This window comes from Pollachius pollachius (genome assembly GCF_949987615.1).
Source record: "Pollachius pollachius genome assembly, chromosome: 8".
Taxonomy (NCBI): domain Eukaryota; kingdom Metazoa; phylum Chordata; class Actinopteri; order Gadiformes; family Gadidae; genus Pollachius; species Pollachius pollachius.
In genome coordinates, this window is record NC_136941.1 from 14,643,866 (window position 1) to 14,665,580 (window position 21,715).

Genomic DNA, 21,715 nt, shown 5'->3' on the forward strand with positions numbered 1-21,715 from the left:
TTATGTGGGCGGTTTTATTTGCAGGTATTTGTTTGTGGTGTCTTTGTTTGTTTTTCGCAATCACTAGTGTGTGTGAGAGAAATACTACACTTGTCACCTTTTGACCATGGTCAATATTGTTCATAGAACAACCATATGTTTTCAACATAACATATACAACCTACAATAGCAGGACTATTATTTCCTTGGTCTGGGAATCCTGTTTATTGTAAATTTATATTAAGTGTAGTGCTGACACTCAAAGCATTCTGGAAATGCGTTGTGCACAAAGACTGTTTGAAATGGAGTATTTATAGAACGTAGAGGCCAATGCTGATTAATTTAAAGGGACAATCAGATGACCTACATGGAAATACGAGAGGGGGTGGGGGTTGGGGGGGGTGGGAGGTTTGTCAGTAGGAGGCAAGAGAGAGAGAGAAAGAAAGAGAGACATTTGATACAATGGTAGGCCCCATTGTGTGTCGGCCAGAGTTTTACATCAGCACCAACATGCAGGGGACAGTGCAATTAAACCAACAAACGTTCTCTGTTTCCAAGCGCAGCTGCAGCTTCCGGGATGCCCTGCTCGGATTCGTGACCTAGTGCTGAGAGGCGGAGAGCAGAGCCCAAACCAGGGGGATTGTTTATCGGAGCAAGTGCACCAGTCTCTCATCCTGAGTCACCGTTTAACCATCTATAGGGTACCGGTATTTCAAACTTGCACAAGTAAATTGTTTTTATTTGGATTCTATCAATAAAACACTTTGGATGGCTAGGATAGTGTCATTGTTGATGCTTGTGACCCCCTGTCGTCCCCCCAGCCACCCCTGAGAGATGGACTAGTCCAATTCACATCACAAAAATCTGATGGTGAGAGGAGAGCTGTTCATGTCAGAGACTGCTGCTCACCCCAGCTCGTACAGTTCCTACCAAGACAGTTGAGGTAATATCTTCTAAGTTTCTGCTCATTCCATTTGTAAATTATTTACTGGGAATGTTTCCAATCAGCTTTCAGGGCACTGATTTGGTCAACACTTTCTGTAGGAATAGTTTTTCTTTCCCCTTCTAATTCAGTATTTTTTTGTAGTTGGGATTTCTTTTTAAATGTACAGTGTGTTTGGATACTGTCCACTAAAATATTCCTACCTTGCAGAAAATGGAAGAGAAAGGACTGACCGATCCTTTGAATAACGTCTCATTGATCCAAGGTAAATCTTTCATAAATGCATTATCTTAATAGGACAGATGTGGAGAGATTGTGTTTGGATCTGATGTTTGAATGTAAGCACAGGAGCCCGTAACTAGCTGACCTTGAATCTCAAAAGGAGAAAGTCTAGCAGTGTCATGACTCTGTGAGATAGTTGGGGATGGAAACGGATTAAGACCCTCATATTTCATCACGTCAGGATTTATTTCTAGAGTGTAACATATACAATGTCATCAGTCTGTTCTAAGAGGAAAGTCTGATAACCTGTCCTTAGTTTACCTTCCCTCTGCCTTTGACAATTGGCTGAAATTATTTATTGATGGAGACGGCTATATTGTGTTCATGACATAGTGTAGGAGGCTTGATTTGGAAAGGCACATTGGGGAATTTTTTTTTTATGATGAAGGATTTGCTATCAATACTGGTTGCAAAATACAAAATAAAGACATGCCTTTCTCGACAGCTTAGTGCCCCAGGGCTAAGTAACGCTCTGTGATATGCTTGATTTTCCTTTGCACAAACACTACATTCTATTTTACTGCAACATGACTGGAGACGTAGTGATCTCCGATAAGCTGTTTGAAAGACATTGATTGTATATTTCAAATGTTGAGTAAAGGGCTATTAAACCATAACTACTGCTATAGCATTCATCACTTGGTGTGAAAAGAATCAGCTGCGCACTTGAATGGTGTTAAGGCTGCGCACAATGACCCAGCTGTTCTGGAAGGTATTTCTAATCAAGGGTGTCCTTTTCATCATTTGGTCTGGTATAGACTGGACCACATGCACATGCGTATGTTGGTAGTGCCTTACTAAACATAGCATTAGTCTGGAGGAAATCTTTTTGGTTCCACATGAAAACACACAGTCTTTGATGTGACAACGCGGAGGATGGCTGCCACATTTGCAACCCAACAACAACACAGGCATTCCTTTATCCGCTACACATGGCACAAAGTGAGACACTCTCTCACCCACTAACATTCTCATGCTCACTCAGCCAAGGAGATGCAGGCAGGCTTGTTAGCATGTGCAGCTTGACACACACACACACACACACACACACACACACACACACACACACACACACACACACACACACACACACACACACACACACACACACACAGTAGAGATAGAAAAGCCCGGGGGCAGAGAATAGCATCCCCCCCCCCCCCCCCCCGGTTCTCAGTGAGGGGACACACAAGGCTAGTCATGTGCTTAAGCCAGTTGGCTCTACCAGGCTCCATCAGTCCCTCTTCACCCTGTCATTTCAGACATGTTAATCATCACCATTCTCTCATCTGGTCGCATTACTTTGCAAAATGATTGATTGGGTGTGCATGTGTAATTGTGTGTGTGCTTGAGTTTTGTTTACGTGTGTGTGTGTGTGTGTGTGTGTGTGGGAGCTCAATCTCTATTTATTTGTTTTTCTATCTAACTTGTTCAGGAAAGTGATTGCATCAATATGGCATTTCCTAGTCATGTCAGGGCCCCCCTGATGTGTCCATTTATGGTGCACACGCTTGACCCATTCTGGCTCTTGCTGTGCTCCTGCCAAAGGCTGTGTTTGTGATGAGGTCATCTCTTTTGGGAGCCCTGGTAGATTAGGGGATCATGGTGTTAACCAGGGTTTCCAAAATCCACAAGCATTACAAGCTTGTTCCCACGTCTAGGAAAACATAACATATCCTTGACAACATGGGCTTGTTTGCTTCTTTAGTACGTTGTTGAAGCTACCGATAAATGCTCAACACAAACATTCCATCGATTTAAGATGGATCACTTATTGGGATATGGCAGTCTGACATAATATTAGGAAACTAAAGGTGTCTATTTCTGGATGGAGCAATTATTTTATATAATAGGCCGATTTGTGTGTCTTGGGAAATTATCCATCAGTTTAGCTCTGGCTAAATTTAATACCTGAGGCTGAAGTTAACAAGCTAAAACATTTTGGTGGTCATGTTTCTATTTTAATGATGACTTTCCAACCCGCTGTCATTGCTAACAGTCGGCACTGGTATTCACATCAACAACTGTTAACCTGCAACAGAATGTACCATCCAAAAAACTTCTCTGGTTCTTGCTCTGTTACTGAAAATGGTTGCCCTCCTTGTATTCCTCAGATGAGCTGAAGCGGACTAATATGGCGTCTTTAGGTGACTCAGAGAAATTAATCCAGCATTTGAATGAGCAACTCCAAGAAGCCCAGGAGTCAGCCAATACTGAAAAACTAAAATGTATTCAGTTGAAAGGTATAGAAATACGTTGAATTCTGAAAAATGTATTATTACTCATACAGAACAGGTTCATAAGAATTTGCAGCAGACTCATTAACCTAATGCTTTCACAGGTCTCTTGGATGAAGAGAGAAAAGACAGTAGCCATCAAGCAGATGAATCAGCAGGTCAAATCAAACTTCTGAAAGGTGAGCCCCCACAGTCTGCCCTCGGGCTGCATGTCTTTGCATGGAACCGGAATGTTTTATTTCCTATCTGAAATCCTCTATGTGATCCTATGATATGAAAAGGATATAAACAACAACTAAACCAAAGCTGTGAAAGTGTTATGAGATATGTACAACGTCCAACCCTTTTGTAGCTGTTAATGATCTTAACTTACTTTGCAGAATTCCATTTTTATCAGTCAGAATGAAAATTATACTCGTAAGAATAATATTATGACTAGTAGGAATTCAACTTTACCAGTCAAAATGGAATGGTTAAAAGCAAGAATTAAAACGAGATATCCTGAATTCTAACTTGTTGGATTCTATCATCGACGTCTGTGTGGAAACCGTTGAATCAATGCCTTTATCTCTGATTGTGGAGATAAAGATTTCCGTAGAGGGAATTGAAACCTGCAGCGAGTGAGGCTGGGAATATCAAAAGCTAGGATGGCAGCTAACACATGCACTGTTTGGACAGGCCAACTGCAGCAGCTCCAGAGCGAGGTTTCTGTCTTGAAGGAACAGAGGGACGAGGACCACTCCAGGAGCCATGGTGACCTGCAGGCTGCCCGGGATGAGGTGAGCTCCCTCCAGCAGGCCCTGGAGGCAGCCGCCGCCCAGCGTGACCGGGAGATCGCCGCTGCCCGGAGCAGCCTGGCGACGGTCACCAAGGACCTGGACAAGTGGCGCCAGACGGCCGGAAAGTATGAGCGCGAGATCGACAGCCTGCAGGGAGACCTTCAGCAGCAGAGCCTGCAGTGGCAGAAAACCGCAGAAATACAAGGTAACGCAATGATGACGTGTTTAGCTTTCTGGTCATTCAAATGAAACTAATTACAATTATTGATGGACATTAATAAGTAGCCAACTGTCGCCATTTCTAATCAAAATGTTGCACATTCCACAATTCATGATTACTCTCAAACATTATTTTTGTCATGAGTTTGCTCCGTTTGCGAGAGATTCCGTTTTTTAACATGTAAACCTCAATCGATGCAAAATCACCGCAATCAGAGATAAAGGGCATCTATTCAATGCTCAAAACCACCTCTAATGAAGAAGGTCACGGAAACAAAGTCCCCCCAGTGTTGGATGGATGTCTGGGTCTACACACAGACGTCGTCGATGACACCCCGTGTCCTGTCCCCCCGCAGCGGCTGAGCTGCAGTCCATGCAGAAGGAGCACGGCTCTCTCCAGAAGGAGTGTGCCGCGCTGCGCTCTGAGAAGCAGGACCTGGTCAACAAGCACCAGGCCGAGCGGGGCCATCTGCAGGGCGAAAGCGCCGCTCTCCGGGCCCAGACGGAGCAGCTGCTGGGCAGCCAGCAGAAGGAGAAGCTGAGTGCGCAGAGCGAGTATGCGGCCCGTTGTGCTGAGAGAGACGCGCTGCTGGAGAAACAGCAGCAGATGGAGATGGACCTCACGTGGTGAGGGGGCCTGGGAAGCCCCGTGCTAAACACTGCTTTGCTAGCCCGGCCCTGTCCCTGCCCTGCTTTGCGCTACTCTTCTCACAGACACATGCACCACACACCACACCTATTCGCACAAACATTTACACCTGCACACTCACACACACACACACACACACTCACGCATACACACCCATTTGCACATGCGCGCACACATACCCACACACATGCACACCTGAATGCATGCAAGCACACACGCATGCATGCATACACACACACGCTACCCGCCCCCTGCTTCCCTCTCTCATTCATTCAGCTTCCACTTCCCTGTATTTGTTGTGACTATAATTATGCAATATCCTCAGCATCTGAGCTTGGTGCGTCCTTCTTTTAGCTCTCAAGGCCAGAACGCTGTGCTCAGTGAGAGCCTGAAGTCCCTGGAGAGATCCCAGGAGGACCTGGGGCAGCGGCTGGGGGACCTGCAGCTCCAGCACCAGCAGGACAATGCCAAGCTCCAGGGCCAACTGGAAGAAGCCCGGGGCCTCACCAAGGACCTGCAGAAAGAGGTTGCTCAGTCATAACACGTCGTGGGGTTTTAGGTGAGGCATGCAGTGTTGTTGTGTCCTCTTTGACACTCTGCTACCCTTGTCTGATGTGCCCTCACGCAGAACGAGGACTGTAAAACAGAGCTATCAGATCTAAAGGAGAAGTACGAGAACGCCGAGCAGGAGAAGCAGTTGATCACAGACGAGCTGCAGGCATGCCATGCAGAGATGAAGCTCCTGCAGGAGAAAGGATCCAAGGTGAGAGCAGTTAAAGTTGCAATGTGTAAGATTGAGCTCCAGTAGGTGGGACACGTTGAGAAGAAAACAATTGATGACAGTATTCAGTATTCTTCTCTTGCTGGCTGTGCAACTGTGGGTCGCAACTAGTATGGCTACCTGCGACCTACATGCTGTGTGGGTGTCATTCCAGTGGGAGGGGCTTTGGGGGTTTCGATTTTGAGTAGATGAGGTACATTTTGGCGGTTCTTTTATCTATAACATTATTGAAATCACTATTGATCGGCATTTACTACCGATATGTCCAGGTCATTTTAAGCTACGACATTGTTTAAATGTTACACTTTGAGACTTTAAAAAACTTTAAAGGCGACTTTTTAAATTTTAACAATGACTTTGATTACTACATTCTTTCATTATCGAGGTTGGAGTTTGGAACCATATGAGGCAAAAGAGCCGTTGCTGACATCGGAAGCAACCATTTTTGGCAGTTCTTGAATGAGTAGACCTTTGCTTTGTCTGAAACATTGCATTGAAATCACATTGGTGCTGAACACTGATGTGAATAAATGTCAATCTTCTGGTTAGATTCTCATTCAATGAAAATGTATTCCAGCACGCCTGCACAGACTGCATTTAATCCCTGTTCTAAAACTGTTCCTTGTTGTAGTCCTGGACACTGATTATCACTCATGTCCTTGTGTATGAAACCAACTAGAAAAAACTGAGGTCAAGCCTAATGGATCATTAAAACTCTGTCCATGCTGTTAAAGTTTCACCGTATCCCTCTACAGTTGATCACTGTAATATCCCTTCCCTCCTTTAGAGCGATCTAGTGCTGCCCCTTCAAGCCACACTCATCGGCCTTATCCTGGCTTGGCTGTTGTGGTGCTTCAGCGCATTGTGGTAGAAAGGTACACACTACACCTTTCCTGTCGGCGCCAACATCCCTCATCCATCTCCACCTCTTAGTAGAGCATCGCATGACTTTAATCCCTCTTGCCTTCATTCCCCAATTTGAATCGCTTGCTGGGGAGAAAATCCAGAAACCGCCCTTGCTCTGAGAAATCTAACCTTTCTTATCATGCAGTTTTCAACATCTGACATCTGCTTGTCGTGTCTCGTTGTGGGATGGCTGCTATCTAACAGCTGCTGTGTTTTGGGTTTTCTTCCCAATGGGCTTAAGCTTGGATGGGCTTCAAACTGTGCATTTAGAATAGCTATTTTAACCCACAACCTTCCTGTGTACCGCATTGGGTTACAACAGACTGGTCCCTCTGGCGACGCCCTGGGCCGATTCACTGATGAGCACTATGGTATAATGAAGTGGATGACGGTCTGTTTGTGCATTGCCACCTGTTGCAGAAGCCCTGGATGGTCTTGGGATCAGCCGCCGCTGTGGCTCTGACCGCCGTCACCGTCGCCATGCTCTGCAGGACCTGAGGACCGGAGAGAACACACACACACACACACACACACACACACACACACACACACACACACACACTTTTGCTCGGATCTGTGTACTCGTCAGCTTCCTCCACACTGAGATCTAAGCCATCTGCCTAGCTGTGACCTGAAGAGCTCTCACGTGGTTCTCAGTATATCTTAGGAGTAAGTCAAATGATTGTCAGTTATAAGAGAACATTAAATTGTTATTAATTGATCGTTTATTTAGGACATCTAGGGAGATACATAAATCGTTCTTTCCTTTTTGTTTTTAGATTTTTGTCATTGGACCTCCAGTGTTGAATGTATGTGATACTGACCACACCTTACTAAATCTCTACCTAGTTTAATATTTAGCTTCCGTTAACACAACATGCACCAAGCAAATCTAATAACCCATAATCCAATGCATGATTACTTTCCCCTAGTGAATGATTAATGAATCTCGGTTGTGGGGAGATAACACTCCAAAATACATTTGAATAATTAATATCGTAAGATGTTAACTTAGCCTTTTTGGCACTTTAAATGCTTCCCTCATGTTTCAGGTGTACACTTGATGGTTTGTTCTTAAACAAATTCTAAACTGTGTCTCAATGATCTCATATCTGCTGTCTCTCTAAACTTAATGGGTTAAATATTCAAGCCCATTCAGGGGATCCAATGCGATTATCCGGAGAAGTGATAACTGGCATACTCTAGACATGATAGTCATTTTGTCTCACAGGAATGAACAAGAGCTCTAGAAGGCTGATTGACTTCCTTGGAGTTTGCAGATAAGATTGTCTGTCAAATTTTTGTTTCGTTTTTGATTGTAGATATTCCATTATCCATCAGTGACTTTCAGAGACAGCTACAACAAAGAAACAGTGTTTATCTTCCATGCCATTTATGTAGCAATCAGTGACTATGGGAGTTTGGAACGACTTTAACCATGCTTGTTGCTGATAACAATGCCCAGTTTAATGGCATGTTTTTATTGGGTTAAGGATATCTATTGATCTCTCACAATTCAACTGAAAGCAGAGCTCATCCCTGGTACTTTATGGTCGATGGGAGTAATCTTTAACTAGACCCGAAAACCAGATATGATTTTCATTGACACTTTATTCATAACATGATTTGTTTGAATATTGGATTACATCCCATATGACATACTTTGGAAAGGTTGATTCTCTAGTCTAGACACACGTTCATGTAAAAGGTTAAAATAATTCTTTGGGAAACTGAATTCATCCCTGTAAATATTTGTGCAGTTATTTTGTAAACAGAAGGAAATGTTGTTCCATTGTTAAAAACGTATGGAAAAGAATTGTTTAAGTGTCCTACTAATTTCGCTAAAACATGAGTTCCCCCTATTAAAGAAAAAAGCAGAGAAAGCCTTGTTGTAGTCTATCTGTTGTGACAGTGTGAATGAACAGTCCTCTCTGATGATTAGCTTTACACAGGATGGTAAAGTTAGTGACTACCGATTCATTCTTACTGTAAACCATAATTGTGTAATCAAGCACATTTCGCGTTATTGGAAAACTTGAATGACTCACTGCTGGGTTCTGAACATGCAGTTTTTTTTTTATCTAGCTAGATGCTCACTAAGATAAAACCTCATAGTTATAGATATTAAGGGTAAGCAGACTGGGCCATTACTTTGAGTTGCTGTAGTGACATCAATTGTAATCCAGACTGTAGCAGTTGACCCCTGCCACACGCCACATGGCTGGCTGCCACACACCACCTAGGGGCTTTACTGGGTTCCTCTGACACTGGACCACAGGTAGTGGTTGAAAACCGGTTTATTTCAGAGTTGGGGTAAATTTTGCAGGCAGAGCAGGGGTTAATTCCCAGCATGTCAGAGGTCTCCCTGAGTGTGTGTATGTGGTGATGGCTGTTTTACCCTGTGTGCATTGCACTATGTGCCCAATGCTCCCCAGGTGGGCAGCCTCATCCAGCCCCAGAGTCTAATTAGTCTGACTGGGGCCATTTGAGACTGCTTTAAACAGCCACCAAGCACACATAGTTCTCACAGACCAATAACCGGCATCACCTAAGAACTATGCCCCCTCAGGCTACAAACAATTCTAATAACCAAAACAGACCAAAACATAAAATGCACATGTCATTTGGAGGAAATGCTCTTCATGTGTTGGCTGATAAGGCCTCTTCCTCTCTCCATGCCCTGCATGAGAGAAAATGGAACAAGACAAGCCAGTGGTGGCTGCAAACCTTGCTCTGTCCATTTATTCTGCTCCAATTTGTATCTAGGTCAGGTTTGACAGCAGAGTACCGCAAACCTGCTCCCATACTCTTTGCCTAGTCCTAATAATATCTGACCAGGATTTATCCCTAAAAGATAAACACCCAACGATATATTGGGATTTTGCTTTTGCTTTAAAAGAACATGCAGACATCAATTACCAACAAATGGTAAGGAAGTATTGCATGGGTATGCATGTTATTATGCACAAACTACCCTTTTGACACATCATTTTTACCATTATATTCATACATATGACTATTTCTCTAAGGAGGAAACTTGGGAAACGCCTTGTTCTCATTAATTTGAAGAAATATGTGTTGCATGTCTGATAAAATAATAGAATCAATCAAAGACAAGAGATTCAAAATCCAGCCAAGAATTGAATCAGGAGTCTATGTTCAAACATCTAAAATAGCCATTATTGTGTGAAAGGGCATTGGAGAACACCCTATCTGTTGCTATCCTGACACCCGGTGGTAGATCATAGCACTGTGAGGGGGGGTCTGTTGTGATAGGGTTTCAAGTAGGCCAAATACATTTTCATTTGAAATAAAAATGTTGCTTGCAGATTTGGAGAATATCTTCTCAGAAAGAAAGCTCAATTGTTGGATTTGCAGAATGCAAACTATAATGATTCCTTCCCAATATGCTGCGGGGCCCTAGGGTTCTGCACTGTGTGGATATGCTCTCCTTTTCAACCATGTTGACAAAAGCCAGGCTATACACAAGCCCCTCCCTTCTTTTTAGGCCTCCCATCCTGATTGCATCCAGATACGTGTTACTTCCACCCTTCACTGGAATTTTAATGAATGGGTGACGGAAAATAAGTTGAGCAAGACGCAAATACTGTCATAACTGAAGATAATTATTGTTAGATTGTTTGAAACGTCACCATTGTGTTGTGCCTCCTTACTCTTTTGAAACCGTCCGCGAAAGAATATGGTACAATGTATAGCTTTATTTTGTGGCTTGATATTAAACATAAAAAATATTGTTAAACGCACTACAATGGATAAGGAAATCCCTTCCACACTTTTGATCTTTCTGTGTAGTATGTATGGTTTTATATCGAAAGCTCTCACTTTCACATATATGCAGAGGCATACTTTTATCAAGCAGTAGGATATCTTGAACCTCAGTGGATAGCAAATGATTTGTCTATGTTATAGGGTGGATTTTATGACCACATTTTTGTATGCCTCAGTTTACCTCGCTCTGGGCGAACACTGATCTGCACGCTCACTTTAAATAATTGACACAATGACAAAGGGGCCTGGTTTCACACAATGAACGGATCAATCAATACAGTCAGCCCGACCAAATAAGCAGCCTGGCTAGTGTTCTTTCCGAGGACATTTGACCATATGTCTGTATCACAGACATTGAGACCTTCTGCCTTTGTTTGACCGTCAGTTATGTGTGCCAGCTCCTGACCGACGATATATGAAGAGGAAAATAATCGGAATACGTAAGTTAGGATAATTTCCAAATCTTTTTTTCGTTCAATTGTCTAAATATAAGTTTACAGTGTGGGCAAAGCTGTTTCTCTGCCTTAATAAATGACAATAGAGTGATGACGATGATGAGACTTTCACTAATACTAACACTTTTCCTTCTGTGTTTGGTTTGAAGACATATAGTTTATGTTATATGCCTGTAAGTATTCAAAGGCATTGTGAAGCAGTCAAATATTGATATGGGTAATAAAGTATTTGACTTTGATACGTTTTTTTGAGGTATCCAAATGTTTATTTTGTTTGTTTTGTTAGGTGTGCCATGGCTGCTGATTTTGATGTGGTGAACCTGTTTGTAATTGCTGCTGCAACACTGGCTATTCCTATTGTGGCTTTTGGTGTATCCTTTCTTCTTTGGCCCTCAGTACTCATTAAAGTATATCACTGGTAAGACATACAGTTTAGTACTTTTTTTTATTCTCTTCTCAACTATTATAATATGGTGTATTGTATGAGCAAGTGTCTGCCCCTATCCGAAATTGGGCTTGGGTCCAGATTTCTCTAGTCAAACCTAGATGCCAATGAAGAAGTATGATCAAATCAAAGTGCAGGTTTCAAGCCTGTTCCTTCCAAATAGATTGCGGATCACACAGGATAGCAAAAAACAACCCCACAGTCCTTCCGTGGTTATTTAAATTCTCTTTCTCCGTGTTAATCCTGTGTGCTCTCCTATTATTGTCCTCTTTAATTCATCACACAACAAATTATATAATATTGTTGTCATATATTAACACATGTCATGGAGGGGGGGAGGCTAGCAGTAACCTCTGATCATCACCTATTAAAGTAAAAAAGGGTGTAACCCACTAAAACCTATCGGTTTACCGTTATTCAAATGAAGCTAGACAGAAACTACCTACACCCTCTCTAGGCTGAAGATTATGTGGGGTGTGATACATCGGCAAGATCAGCCCCAGACCTGTTGGTCTGTGGGGGATCTGTCATTGGGCATGTGGGACAAAATAAATGCCATTTGGGGATGGAGACAGAGGTCTGGCAGGGAGGAGGAGGATGAAAAAAGGATGAAGGTGAATAAACATAAATTGTTCGATCAACTGCTCCAGAGGAGTGGAGGGATAGAGGCAGGAGGCGGGATAAATAACAGGATGAAAGCTTAACATATGTGGGGGTCAGAGAAAGTGATCTGGCAGGGAGGGGCATGATCTGGCAGAGAAAATGTGTCATGAACTAACAGTAGGGGTCAGAGACAGGGCTCTGGCAGGGAGGGGGAGAACAGCATGAGTAATTGTGATTAATACATTCCTCAACACTGAGTAGGTCTGATTTCTACATCTTAATTTCATTTGATCAGCAGTGACAACATTTAGTTCATCTCTTTTGAAAATAAAGACATGATATGCGCAGGTGTGTGTGTGTGTGTGTGTGCGTGCGTGTGTGTGCATGTAGATGATATGCTTGAACACAACACAGTGATCAATCTAGATGAACCTGCTGTTGTTCAGGTACTGGAGACGGACCCTGGGCCTTCAGGTGCGCTACGCAGACTGCGGCGGCTACCGCTTCTGTTACTCCTGCAGGGGCAAGCCGGGAATGAGGCCCTCTATCCTCCTTCTGCATAGTTTCTCTGCTCACAAAGACACCTGGCTCACCGTTGTCAAGGTAATAGGAAGGCACAACAGTGGTTGATTAATATTAATCTTGGAACCAGATGTCTAACTATTTTTCGACCGGAACTTCTAGGGGGAGACGGCACATAGCCAAAAACTGAAAGATATTTTACCAAAGGGATTCTACCCTAGAGAAACTGATTCATGCCAGCAGCTTTGTAGGTGTATTTCTATAGTGGCCAGGTTGGTGGTGATTTGAAATCTTTAAAGAAACTATTTTACTATTTACTATCTGAGGCTGCCATGAATATTTAACAATTACAATAATTCAACATGACAACACATAATCAGAAGATCATTTTTCTGTATGTGCGTCTGTGGGTTGTTCTGCTGAACTATAGTGCGTAATTATGATCATAATAAGGCTTGTACATCGCAATGCCACATCTCAATTTTGGGAGCATAGGATCATTGGAATGTTAGCTATTAGGTTGGTAGTGGGTTTTCTTTTGTCATGTTAAGTAATAAATCAAGAATTTGTCATTATGGGGCAACATTGTTGTGTTTGAAACTGCCACAGTGTATCTCATTTGAGATTTGGCAAAACAACAATTTAGATTAATGTAATGGTTTTCACGTTGATTTACAGCACTACAGCTCTCGATATAGCAGAGTATGGCCCACAAAAAATCCCCTGATGCATTCTGATGTACAAGCCCTGTATACATAAATGAAGGTCTAAAGATTTGAAAGGACAGATTGCATTGACATACTAGAACAGACATCAATCCTAAGGACCCCCCTCTATTGAAGTTGACTTCTTGCTTTTCCACACAATTTCTTGTGAATATACATATCAGCATTATGAGTGGTGACCTCCTCCCCTTTGTGCTTAAGTATCTACCCAAACATCTGCACATCCTCTGTGTGGACATGCCTGGGCATGAGGGCACAACCAGAACCACTAAGGACGATTATTCTATTCAAGGACAGGCCAGACGGATCCGTCAGGTAGGTCTTTTTAAAATATGATACAGTTTCTCATTTTGGGTCTTTCAAGTAATATTTTTTTTCCAATAAACAAGCCAAAAAAATTCATCAATAATAATATACTGTTTGTCTCATGAAGTTTTCCCGGCTTTCAATTGACCTGCTAAAGCTCAATTCATTTCATCTCATTATGTAGTTTGTAGAGGCCATCCGCTTGAACAGGAAGCCCTTTCATTTGGTGGGAGCCTCGATGGGGGGCAGTGTGGCGGGTGTCTATGCAGCCTGCTATCCCTTAGATATCTGTAGCATGACACTAATTTGTCCAGATGGTAAGTCTATACTGTCTGTAAGTCTAATTGAATCTGTTAAAAATCGACCATGAAATGCATTGTTGTCCCTGATCGGTTGATGTTTTGGTCCTATACGTATCAGGGCTTTTTTAAAGAATATGACATTTCTTTAATTTTAACCCACAGGTATAAAACATTTATCTGAGACCAAATTTGACAACCATCTACAAGACCTCCAGCACAACCATTATACATTAAGCATCCCACTGATTCCGACCACACCGGAGGAGATGGAAGACATGTTGAAACTCTGCTCCCATGTTCGCTTCAAGATCCCTCAGCAGGTCAGATCAACAATCATTTTTAAAGCATAGAGATGTAGACTCAAAATAAAAATATATTTACTAATCATTCAAGGTATTTTTTTATCCATTGTTTAGATTCTTCAAGGTCTGGTAGATGTTCGGCTTCCGCACAATGAATTTTATGAAGAAGGTTGGTGGATTGCTCAGTTGCTTATTGTCCATTAACCATATTCCCTCGATGTGAGCTAAAGGCAATTCATTTATTTTGATTTCTTAAGTTTTCATGGAACTCATCAGCGAAAGATCAAGATATGCCTTACAAGAGCACTTGCATCTGATTTTTACACCTCTACAAATAATATGGGGCAAAAAGGACCAGGTATGATTCAAATGTGTATTTTACTTGGCTAGGTTTAAAATGCATTAAATGATCTGGGATAGCAGATAATTCAACGTTAACAATTTTGCCAGGTGGTGGATGTCTCTGGTGCTGCGGTCATTGAAGAACATATACCTGGATGCAGAGTGGACCTGCTGGAGAACTGTGGCCACTCGGTGGTAATGGAAAAGCCCAGACAAACAGCAAAACTCATATTAGAGTTCATCATCGCAAAGCAAAATACCACAAAGAAGTCATCGTGAAACATAAACTATTTATCAAATTATTTTATTTACTTGCCAGATTTATATTAGGCCTAGATAATGTAGGTCTACTAAGTAATAGGTGTCATTATATATAAAGCCCTTTGTGTGTATCTGGTTTAAATTGATCTGCAAATATAGATATTTCCAATAAAGGTTATGGAACTAAACATTGATGATCCTGTGTGTGTGTGTGTGTGTGTGTTGAGTGGGTTGCTCAAATCCACACTCTCAATTACAACTTTCGACGGTCATGAGGCCATTGACCAGTGGCGGTTTTAGGCACAGGCGAACCAGGCAGCCGCCCGGGGCGCCGCGAGCACTAAAAAATAAAAACGCGCCGCGAAGTGGTTTTCAATGAAGTACATAACATTGTGTGGGGAATTGGTATATTGGCGCCCCCTCTGGCTGCAAGCGCACACCTGCTCGTTGAGAAGGTGCCGTGCACAGACGGAATGAAACCCCTACTGAAGTCCGTAGGGTCATGATACAAACCCTCTTCCCCCCCCCCCCCCCCCCCCCCCAGTGTGTCCAGAAACTTGTGTTTCTGGACACACTGTTTGTTGTGTGTCCAGTTTGCCCCCACACTGTTTGCCCCCCCCCCCCCCCCCTTGGAGGAAGTCTGGCCTGGGGCGTAACTGGACGTAGAACCGCCACTGCCGTTTACTATAGCCTTCAAACCTCCCCGCCTCCCAGCACCTTCTGTGTGTCCTCCCGGCCCGTGTATATTCTATAGACTCTGGAGCTCAGGGGCTGTGGAAGACGAAAGAGCTGGTAAGCCCTTTCATAAGGGATACGTTTTATATGAATTATGTCCATTAGCGAGCAAGCCACTATCATGAGCGAACGGTATTTAGCATCTACTTCTGAAAAGTTTTACAGCTCGAACAACTATTAGAACAGACAATAATGCACAATAGCCTAATGCATTTCTTTAGTTGGAGGTTAAACGACGCCATATGTTAGTTTGCGATCGTGATGACTTTTGGATTTATTCATTTGTTAACATGGATGTGTATTACATGCTAGGCTAGCCTGTTAGCTTCATTCAGTTCATGTTTATGCAGTATGCAATGAAACACTGACTTGTGTTGCAGTGTAACGTTGACTTGAACGCGATTTACCAGCAAATACAAGTTTAACTACTTGGATAACATAATGCAACGGCAACCACTAGAGTCATGTTGTTTATTAAGATATTCAGACAGTCTCGTCACACTTTCCAACTTCAGCAGATCCAGGTGTTGCCATACACTACTACAGCATGTCCGAAGCTGGCTTGCTTTGACCAACGATGAATTGTTAACACTGCATAAAAATAACCATATTAAAATTACACGGCAAGATTAGGAAGCTATTAATTTTGTTGCACAACATCAATCATGGAGGTTATTTAGAAATACTTTAATTTAATTATTAAAACCAATAATGTTATTCTGTTTACATTTTTTTCATTTTACAGGTGACATTTTATTAGCAGCAGCAGCATCATCATCATCATCATCATCATCATCATCATCATATCATCGCCATACTGTTCTGAATATGACCGAAGTGGGTATCTTTAGTTAACAAATGGATAATGGAGATGGGGGCCATAGGGTGAGTTTAATAGCTGGTCAAATCACTAATGAATTGTTTGACCGCCATCACCAAGTAAAAGTACATCCCTCCCTCTTTTTGTAGTACATTAGGAGGATTAACAACATCGATGCCTCTAAATGAATCATGCTTTGGCACTTTTTACCCTGTTACAATATGACACATTTCTTGCTCTTTCCTCCTATTTGCTTAGAGGAACAATCCTGTTACCTTGAATGTCGGCGGCCACCTTTACACCACCACCTTATCAACCTTGCAGTGCTATCCAGATTCCATGCTTGGGGCCATGTTTCGCGGAGACTTCCCCACAACCAAAGACTCAAAAGGGAACTACTTCATTGATCGTGACGGCACACTATTCCGGTACATCTTGAACTTTCTTCGAACGTCCGAGCTGACGCTTCCCTCTGACTTTTCGGAAAAAGACCTGCTACGGAAAGAGGCCGACTTCTACCAGATCGAACCGCTGATCCAGTGCCTTCAGGACCCCAAGCCCCTCTACCCTCCCAACATCTTTGAGCAAATTGTTGAACTCTCGAGCACCAGGAAACTCTCCAAATACTCCAACCCCGTAGCTGTGATCATCACACAGCTCACTGTCACTGCCAAGGCCCATTCGCTACTGGAGGGAATCTGCAAAAACTTCACCAAGTGGAGCAAACACATGATGGACACCAGAGACTGCCAGGTTTCCTTTACGTTTGGACCGTGCGATTATCACCAGGAGGTGAACCTGCGGGTGCACCTCATGGATTACATCATGAAGCAAGGCTTCACCATCCGCAACACGCGCGTTCATCACATGAGCGAGCGGGCCAACGAGAACACAGTGGAGCATCACTGGACTTTCTGTAGGCCGGCACGCATCGTCGTGGACTGAACCGCAACAGAGCTGGTGCTTCCATGGTGGATGGTTGTCAATGTTAAACAAATGAATGCATAGGTCTCTTGTTGGTTTTAGCCCTAAACCTAACCATATCAGAAAATATAGTACGACAATTGGAACATGTACATACAATATGCACGGCACACGATCTTGATGAATAAAGTTTATGGAAATACACATAAATTCAGTTAAATTGTTGAATGATCATAAACTGCAAGAAGGCTAAGTGCATTGAAACATATATAGATGGAGAAACATAAGCCAACACACTTTGATTAAGATCCATAAACAGTGATTAGATGTGTCTTAAAATTAGCATTGATAATGAAACAAAGCATATTTAATGTTTTTTTTTAGGGCTATTGCAAAATACCATGAAGGTCATGGTATGGGTTGTGGACAATAAATGTCTTTAATTATTAAATTTCAGTGTTACTGTTAAGTCTAATGTGTTTCCAATTGATTTATCTGGTTTTCACATTAGTTTCCCTTAACCTGGCTGTGTTGCATGTGGATGGTTCTATGTCTATGGTTCTTTGGATGTATTGACATTATGTTACAAAGTAGAACTACCATTGCTTATGTTAATTTTCTCCACAGGAAAATAAAGATTTCATTATAATCATGGTAGGTATTATTTTCCATAACAAATATTTTCATTTGAAAAGGATTCTAAGAGCAGATATAAAGAACTGGTAGCTTTAACAACTCGTACCAACCTACAAAAAAACAAATGCAAATACTGAAATTGATATAACATATAATTTATAGATTTTACTCTGAATAGACCTACTTATATTCTGAACCAGAGCACATCTAAAAACTTCACATACTGGGTTAATCGGGTGTGAATCATTTTAGTTTCTGAACCTACCGCGTGGGCGTCTCCCGCACCACACTTGAGTTATAAACAGATGCTCTGTAGCTCCGTCCGGTTAGTTACTTGCTGTCGCAAAACGATCATTCCCTATCGGCGGCGTCACACTTTAGGACACGCTGCTGCGCTGTTGTGTAGTTAGGCAATACACTACGTTTTTATAAGTGTATGTGACAATCGTTGCTGTCGTTTAAGAATAATAAATTAGCAAGTGCCCGCTGTTTAAGATGTTTCAAAGGAGTGAAAACATTAAGTATATACTGAGTCTTATGCCGGGTAAACGCCGTCTCGGAACCTACAGATTCCTGCCGGTATTTTTCTGCATAGGCGGTGTTATGGAATGGATCATGATAAACGTGAGGATAGGAAGGGAGACATTCTGTAAGTATACTTTTTTAATGGTTCCTCAATCTTTTCTAGCAATCTTTTATGACCTACATGTGATCTAGAAGGTTACATCGTCGCCATTTTATTTGACGTAGGAATCAAACGCTAATCATATTTTAAAGCGATGGACAAATACAATGTCACGTAATAGGACATCAAGTTACGTTAACGCCTAACCTGACCTTAAACTAGTGACCTACGCCAAACGCGTTGGGCAAAATTTCGAAATAATTTGGGCATGCTTCTGCAAAGAAGTAAAATATAGCCCCACCAAACACTATGTAAGCACAATAAAGGTCCCCCTACTTTCCATTTCCTCTTACTCCTCTTACTCCAAGGAAGGTCTATATGAATAGACCTTCCTTGACAGGATATCAAACCAACCTCTGTGTGTATCCATGAATCCACAATACATGTTATCTTGCCAATTTTATTGAGTGCCTATAATAATCCTTCTATTGTTTTTGCCAGATGACGTCTACAGAAGAAAACAGTCTGAAAGATCATACCAGCAGAAGATCGCTGATGGCCTGATTGAAGACAAATAAATGTTGGACGTTGGAACTAACGGTTTTAACAAAAGTAACTGGACTCTGGGCTATGAATGCTTGTTTACATCAAGGTGAAATTAATGGAGTAAAGATGCATGTCATTCTTGCACATGCAATGCTGTCTGAAGATCCAACTGTAGCTATTAATATTCCACAAGAATTTGTTTAGTTCAAAACATGAAAGTCTATGAAATGATATAAGTGCGAAAAAGGAAACTAAGAAATGTAACATACCTATAAACAATGTTAAAAGAAAAAATAAGCAGAGTACAATTTATAAAAAGAAGCCCTTTCAATTGGAGGACTGATGATTTATCTCTCCATTTCACAAAGGGACTTATTACTGCTTAATAATGCTGATCACCTACACCTGCAGGGTTTACAGCTAATTCCCCAAATCATGCTTTGGTTATCTAAAACTTTAGTGGTAATGTCCAGTTGGAAGATTCCGCAGACAGATAAAGCTATTTGGGTGCTGAGCTAAGACAAGTGGGTTGCCATCCAGTCTCACCTCTTCCATGGTGCTTCGGATGTACTGAGTTGTGTTGCCTTTGCAAAATGTCTGATCAGTAATTGTATTGATGTTGTTGTTCTGAAGCAGGAGAGAAAATAAACATATTACTATGTCACAAACAAAGACCATTGAAAATATCATGACAACACACGTTAAAAATTTGTTTCTTACATTGAGGTGAACAATTTGTAGCGACTCGGGAAGTTGTGGAATTTCTTCCAGTTTATTATTTCCAAGGTATAGAAAAGCAAGTTTGGGAAGTTTCTGGACACAAGACATTGATGCACTTTTCAGATATACTCATTTACCTTTAAACTGAATTTAGCTACCTTGTTGTATTATAGCTTACCTTGAAAGCATTGGACCTCACACCCTTGGATTTGAGAAGGTTGAAATTGGCATTCAATGTTGTTAGTTTGCTGGGTAGCATTGGCAGTTTTGTTAGTCGGTTCTCAGCCAGAAAGAGCTCCTCAAGATTGGTAAGTTTGGAAAAGGCTCCATCTTCTATCTCGCTGATTATGTTTCCGGTCAGGTCAATTCTTTTTAATGCTCCTGAAAAGAAAGAAGTCCCAAACATAATTTGGGTTTGGCCAAGATATCTAACAAATAGTTAACGTGTGGACCATTCTGTCATCGATGCAAAAAATCATATTGAAGAAACAAATTAATCCATTTATTTACCCATATCAGCAAAGTCTTTGTTTTTTATCTTATTGATCTGGTTAAAGCGTGCATAAAGGTATGTGGTTTCTCTTGGCAGTGCTGGGATGGCTGTCATTTGAGGGAACACCTCCTCGCAGTACACCGATCCAATCAGGCATACACAGAGCAGACACGTGGGCAGCACTGAATTGTATAATTTAGTGGAAAACATCTATTAACATTGAAAAGTTATATGCACAGTCTATTTGGATGATGCACAATGGTACACATATTGGAATATACCCATTAAGATAATATAATTTGGACATATTTTTAATACTTGATTTATAGTTTTTTGTCTGAAAGCTACATTACCAGCAGCATCTGGTGTTGCTGGTAAGTCTTGAGGGAACTCAGGAATGGTCACAATGTCTTTCTGGAAAGACACAACACATCTTTAAGGTATACGATATTTCAGTGGCAAACTTGGAATACAATTAGTCTCATACTAATTATACAATATCCAAGAATAAGACACTGTATTTAATTAACCCTGTTTGGGTTTTGTTACCTTAGGTGCCCTTGCTTCAATATATCCATTCTTGGCTGGAGAACATAGCACTAGTGATGGAATTATAAGAATCACGCAGATTAACATCCCCAATTGCATTTTCGCTAAATTTCCTATGAGGAAAGGCTTGTGAATAGGTAGCTGTTTGCTGGGCTGTGATCTGGCGTACTTGTGATCAGGAAAACTTTCCATGCAGTTTTCATCCAGCTGCCATGGAATTTTAGGTAAAAAAGGAAAAGAGAATTTAACTCAATATTTGCTGTGCTGCTCTTTTGTCTTTCATAAGTTGCATTGTGCATACATTTAGACTATAAACTATACAGGTGTACTATGGGATAGTTTCTCTACATTGTGAATGAGGCATTGAGGTCAAAAACATTATAAACAAGTTAATACAAACCTTGGTTGAAGGCAAGGTGACAGCTATGGCTACTTATATTCAATTTATCTTCAGTTATTTTCCAGAGTCCATTATATGAATGGAGAAAGAGAAAGAAGGAAAAGCTAGGAAAGCAGTGAACAGTTGAAATGGAGCAAATATGCTAAATGGATTTTTTGTTTTGTGAGTTCATTAATTACATTTCTGTATAATTATTTTAAAACTAGCTGCAGTTTTATGATATTTGTACACTGGGTGTTATTAAGAACGTAAAACTACAATCTTCTCCTTTAAATGTCTACTATTCTTCATGCCCAACATACACAAAAAGTAACGGTAATGGTCCTCCTCATTTGGCATGGATTTTCCCCCAACTGCTAAACTGTGTGTCATCAGTGAATTTTATCCCATTCCACCCACAACATTTTTCCAAACTCTTTTCCCCACCCCAAAATCATTTC

General features: G+C 41.6%; 5 protein-coding genes across 7 annotated transcripts; 4 read left to right on the top strand and 1 right to left on the bottom strand.

The window, feature by feature from the left end:
• Nucleotides 1-881: 881 nt before the first annotated feature.
• On the top strand, nucleotides 882-8,628 carry slmapb (sarcolemma associated protein b). The gene is made up of 9 exons (XM_079741870.1): nucleotides 882-922; nucleotides 1,133-1,187; nucleotides 3,319-3,447; nucleotides 3,546-3,620; nucleotides 4,120-4,425; nucleotides 4,796-5,066; nucleotides 5,443-5,614; nucleotides 5,717-5,851; nucleotides 7,196-8,628. The coding sequence occupies exons 2-9, from the start codon at nucleotides 1,136-1,138 to the stop codon at nucleotides 7,271-7,273; spliced, it is 1,218 nt and encodes a 405-aa protein (XP_079597996.1). The 5' UTR covers nucleotides 882-922; nucleotides 1,133-1,135; the 3' UTR covers nucleotides 7,274-8,628.
• Nucleotides 8,629-11,312: 2,684 nt separating this feature from the next.
• Nucleotides 11,313-14,845, top strand: abhd6b (abhydrolase domain containing 6, acylglycerol lipase b; the record flags this gene model as incomplete). Its single annotated transcript, XM_079742514.1, has 8 exons — nucleotides 11,313-11,437; nucleotides 12,514-12,670; nucleotides 13,516-13,629; nucleotides 13,805-13,937; nucleotides 14,085-14,242; nucleotides 14,339-14,393; nucleotides 14,482-14,582; nucleotides 14,675-14,845. The coding sequence occupies 8 exons, from the start codon at nucleotides 11,313-11,315 to the stop codon at nucleotides 14,843-14,845; spliced, it is 1,014 nt and encodes a 337-aa protein (XP_079598640.1).
• Nucleotides 14,846-15,483: 638 nt separating this feature from the next.
• On the top strand, nucleotides 15,484-17,905 carry kctd6b (potassium channel tetramerization domain containing 6b). Of its 2 annotated transcripts, none has more exons than XM_079740834.1 (3): nucleotides 15,484-15,619; nucleotides 16,308-16,447; nucleotides 16,641-17,905. In XM_079740834.1, the coding sequence occupies exons 2-3, from the start codon at nucleotides 16,421-16,423 to the stop codon at nucleotides 17,325-17,327; spliced, it is 714 nt and encodes a 237-aa protein (XP_079596960.1). In that variant the 5' UTR covers nucleotides 15,484-15,619; nucleotides 16,308-16,420; the 3' UTR covers nucleotides 17,328-17,905. The 2 variants fall into 2 exon arrangements, with proteins under 2 accessions (XP_079596960.1, XP_079596961.1); XM_079740835.1 differs by having other exon boundaries at nucleotides 15,490-15,619; nucleotides 16,308-16,399.
• Nucleotides 17,906-18,286: 381 nt separating this feature from the next.
• Nucleotides 18,287-19,554, top strand: uqcc5 (ubiquinol-cytochrome c reductase complex assembly factor 5). Its single transcript, XM_079740839.1, has 2 exons — nucleotides 18,287-18,591; nucleotides 19,069-19,554. Exons 1-2 carry the CDS (start codon nucleotides 18,438-18,440, stop codon nucleotides 19,143-19,145), a joined length of 231 nt encoding a protein of 76 aa, XP_079596965.1. The 5' UTR covers nucleotides 18,287-18,437; the 3' UTR covers nucleotides 19,146-19,554.
• Nucleotides 19,555-19,565: 11 nt separating this feature from the next.
• On the bottom strand, nucleotides 19,566-21,050 carry ognb (osteoglycin, paralog b). Of its 2 annotated transcripts, XM_079740832.1 has the most exons (6): nucleotides 20,876-21,050; nucleotides 20,680-20,740; nucleotides 20,344-20,508; nucleotides 20,012-20,214; nucleotides 19,834-19,926; nucleotides 19,566-19,740 (listed from the first exon to the last, which is right to left on the bottom strand). In XM_079740832.1, the coding sequence occupies exons 1-6, from the start codon at nucleotides 20,972-20,974 to the stop codon at nucleotides 19,570-19,572; spliced, it is 792 nt and encodes a 263-aa protein (XP_079596958.1). In that variant the 5' UTR covers nucleotides 20,975-21,050; the 3' UTR covers nucleotides 19,566-19,569. The 2 variants fall into 2 exon arrangements, with proteins under 2 accessions (XP_079596958.1, XP_079596959.1); XM_079740833.1 differs by lacking the exon at nucleotides 20,876-21,050 and having other exon boundaries at nucleotides 20,344-20,536; nucleotides 20,680-20,705.
• Nucleotides 21,051-21,715: the final 665 nt, after the last annotated feature.

What these genes read in the sequence shown, in the direction of transcription:
- slmapb (XM_079741870.1), top strand. Translation starts at nt 1,136, where the DNA reads ATGGAAGAGAAAGGACTGACCGATCCTTTGAATAACGTCTCATTGATC. An exon ending in TCAAATCAAACTTCTGAAAG is followed by an intron (nt 3,621 to 4,119) that starts GTGAGCCCCCAC and finishes CTGTTTGGACAG; the next exon opens with GCCAACTGCAGCAGCTCCAG. An exon ending in ATGGAGATGGACCTCACGTG is followed by an intron (nt 5,067 to 5,442) that starts GTGAGGGGGCCT and finishes TCCTTCTTTTAG; the next exon opens with CTCTCAAGGCCAGAACGCTG.
- kctd6b (XM_079740834.1), top strand. Translation starts at nt 16,421, where the DNA reads ATGGATAATGGAGATGGGGGCCATAGG. An exon ending in ATGGAGATGGGGGCCATAGG is followed by an intron (nt 16,448 to 16,640) that starts GTGAGTTTAATA and finishes CTATTTGCTTAG; the next exon opens with AGGAACAATCCTGTTACCTT.
- uqcc5 (XM_079740839.1), top strand. Translation starts at nt 18,438, where the DNA reads ATGTTTCAAAGGAGTGAAAACATTAAGTATATACTGAGTCTTATGCCG. An exon ending in GATAGGAAGGGAGACATTCT is followed by an intron (nt 18,592 to 19,068) that starts GTAAGTATACTT and finishes TGTTTTTGCCAG; the next exon opens with ATGACGTCTACAGAAGAAAA.
- ognb (XM_079740832.1), bottom strand. Translation starts at nt 20,974, where the DNA reads ATGCAATTGGGGATGTTAATCTGCGTGATTCTTATAATTCCATCACTA. An exon ending in TTGAAGCAAGGGCACCTAAG is followed by an intron (nt 20,741 to 20,875) that starts GTAACAAAACCC and finishes GTGTCTTTCCAG; the next exon opens with AAAGACATTGTGACCATTCC. An exon ending in CAAAGACTTTGCTGATATGG is followed by an intron (nt 20,215 to 20,343) that starts GTAAATAAATGG and finishes CTTTCTTTTCAG; the next exon opens with GAGCATTAAAAAGAATTGAC.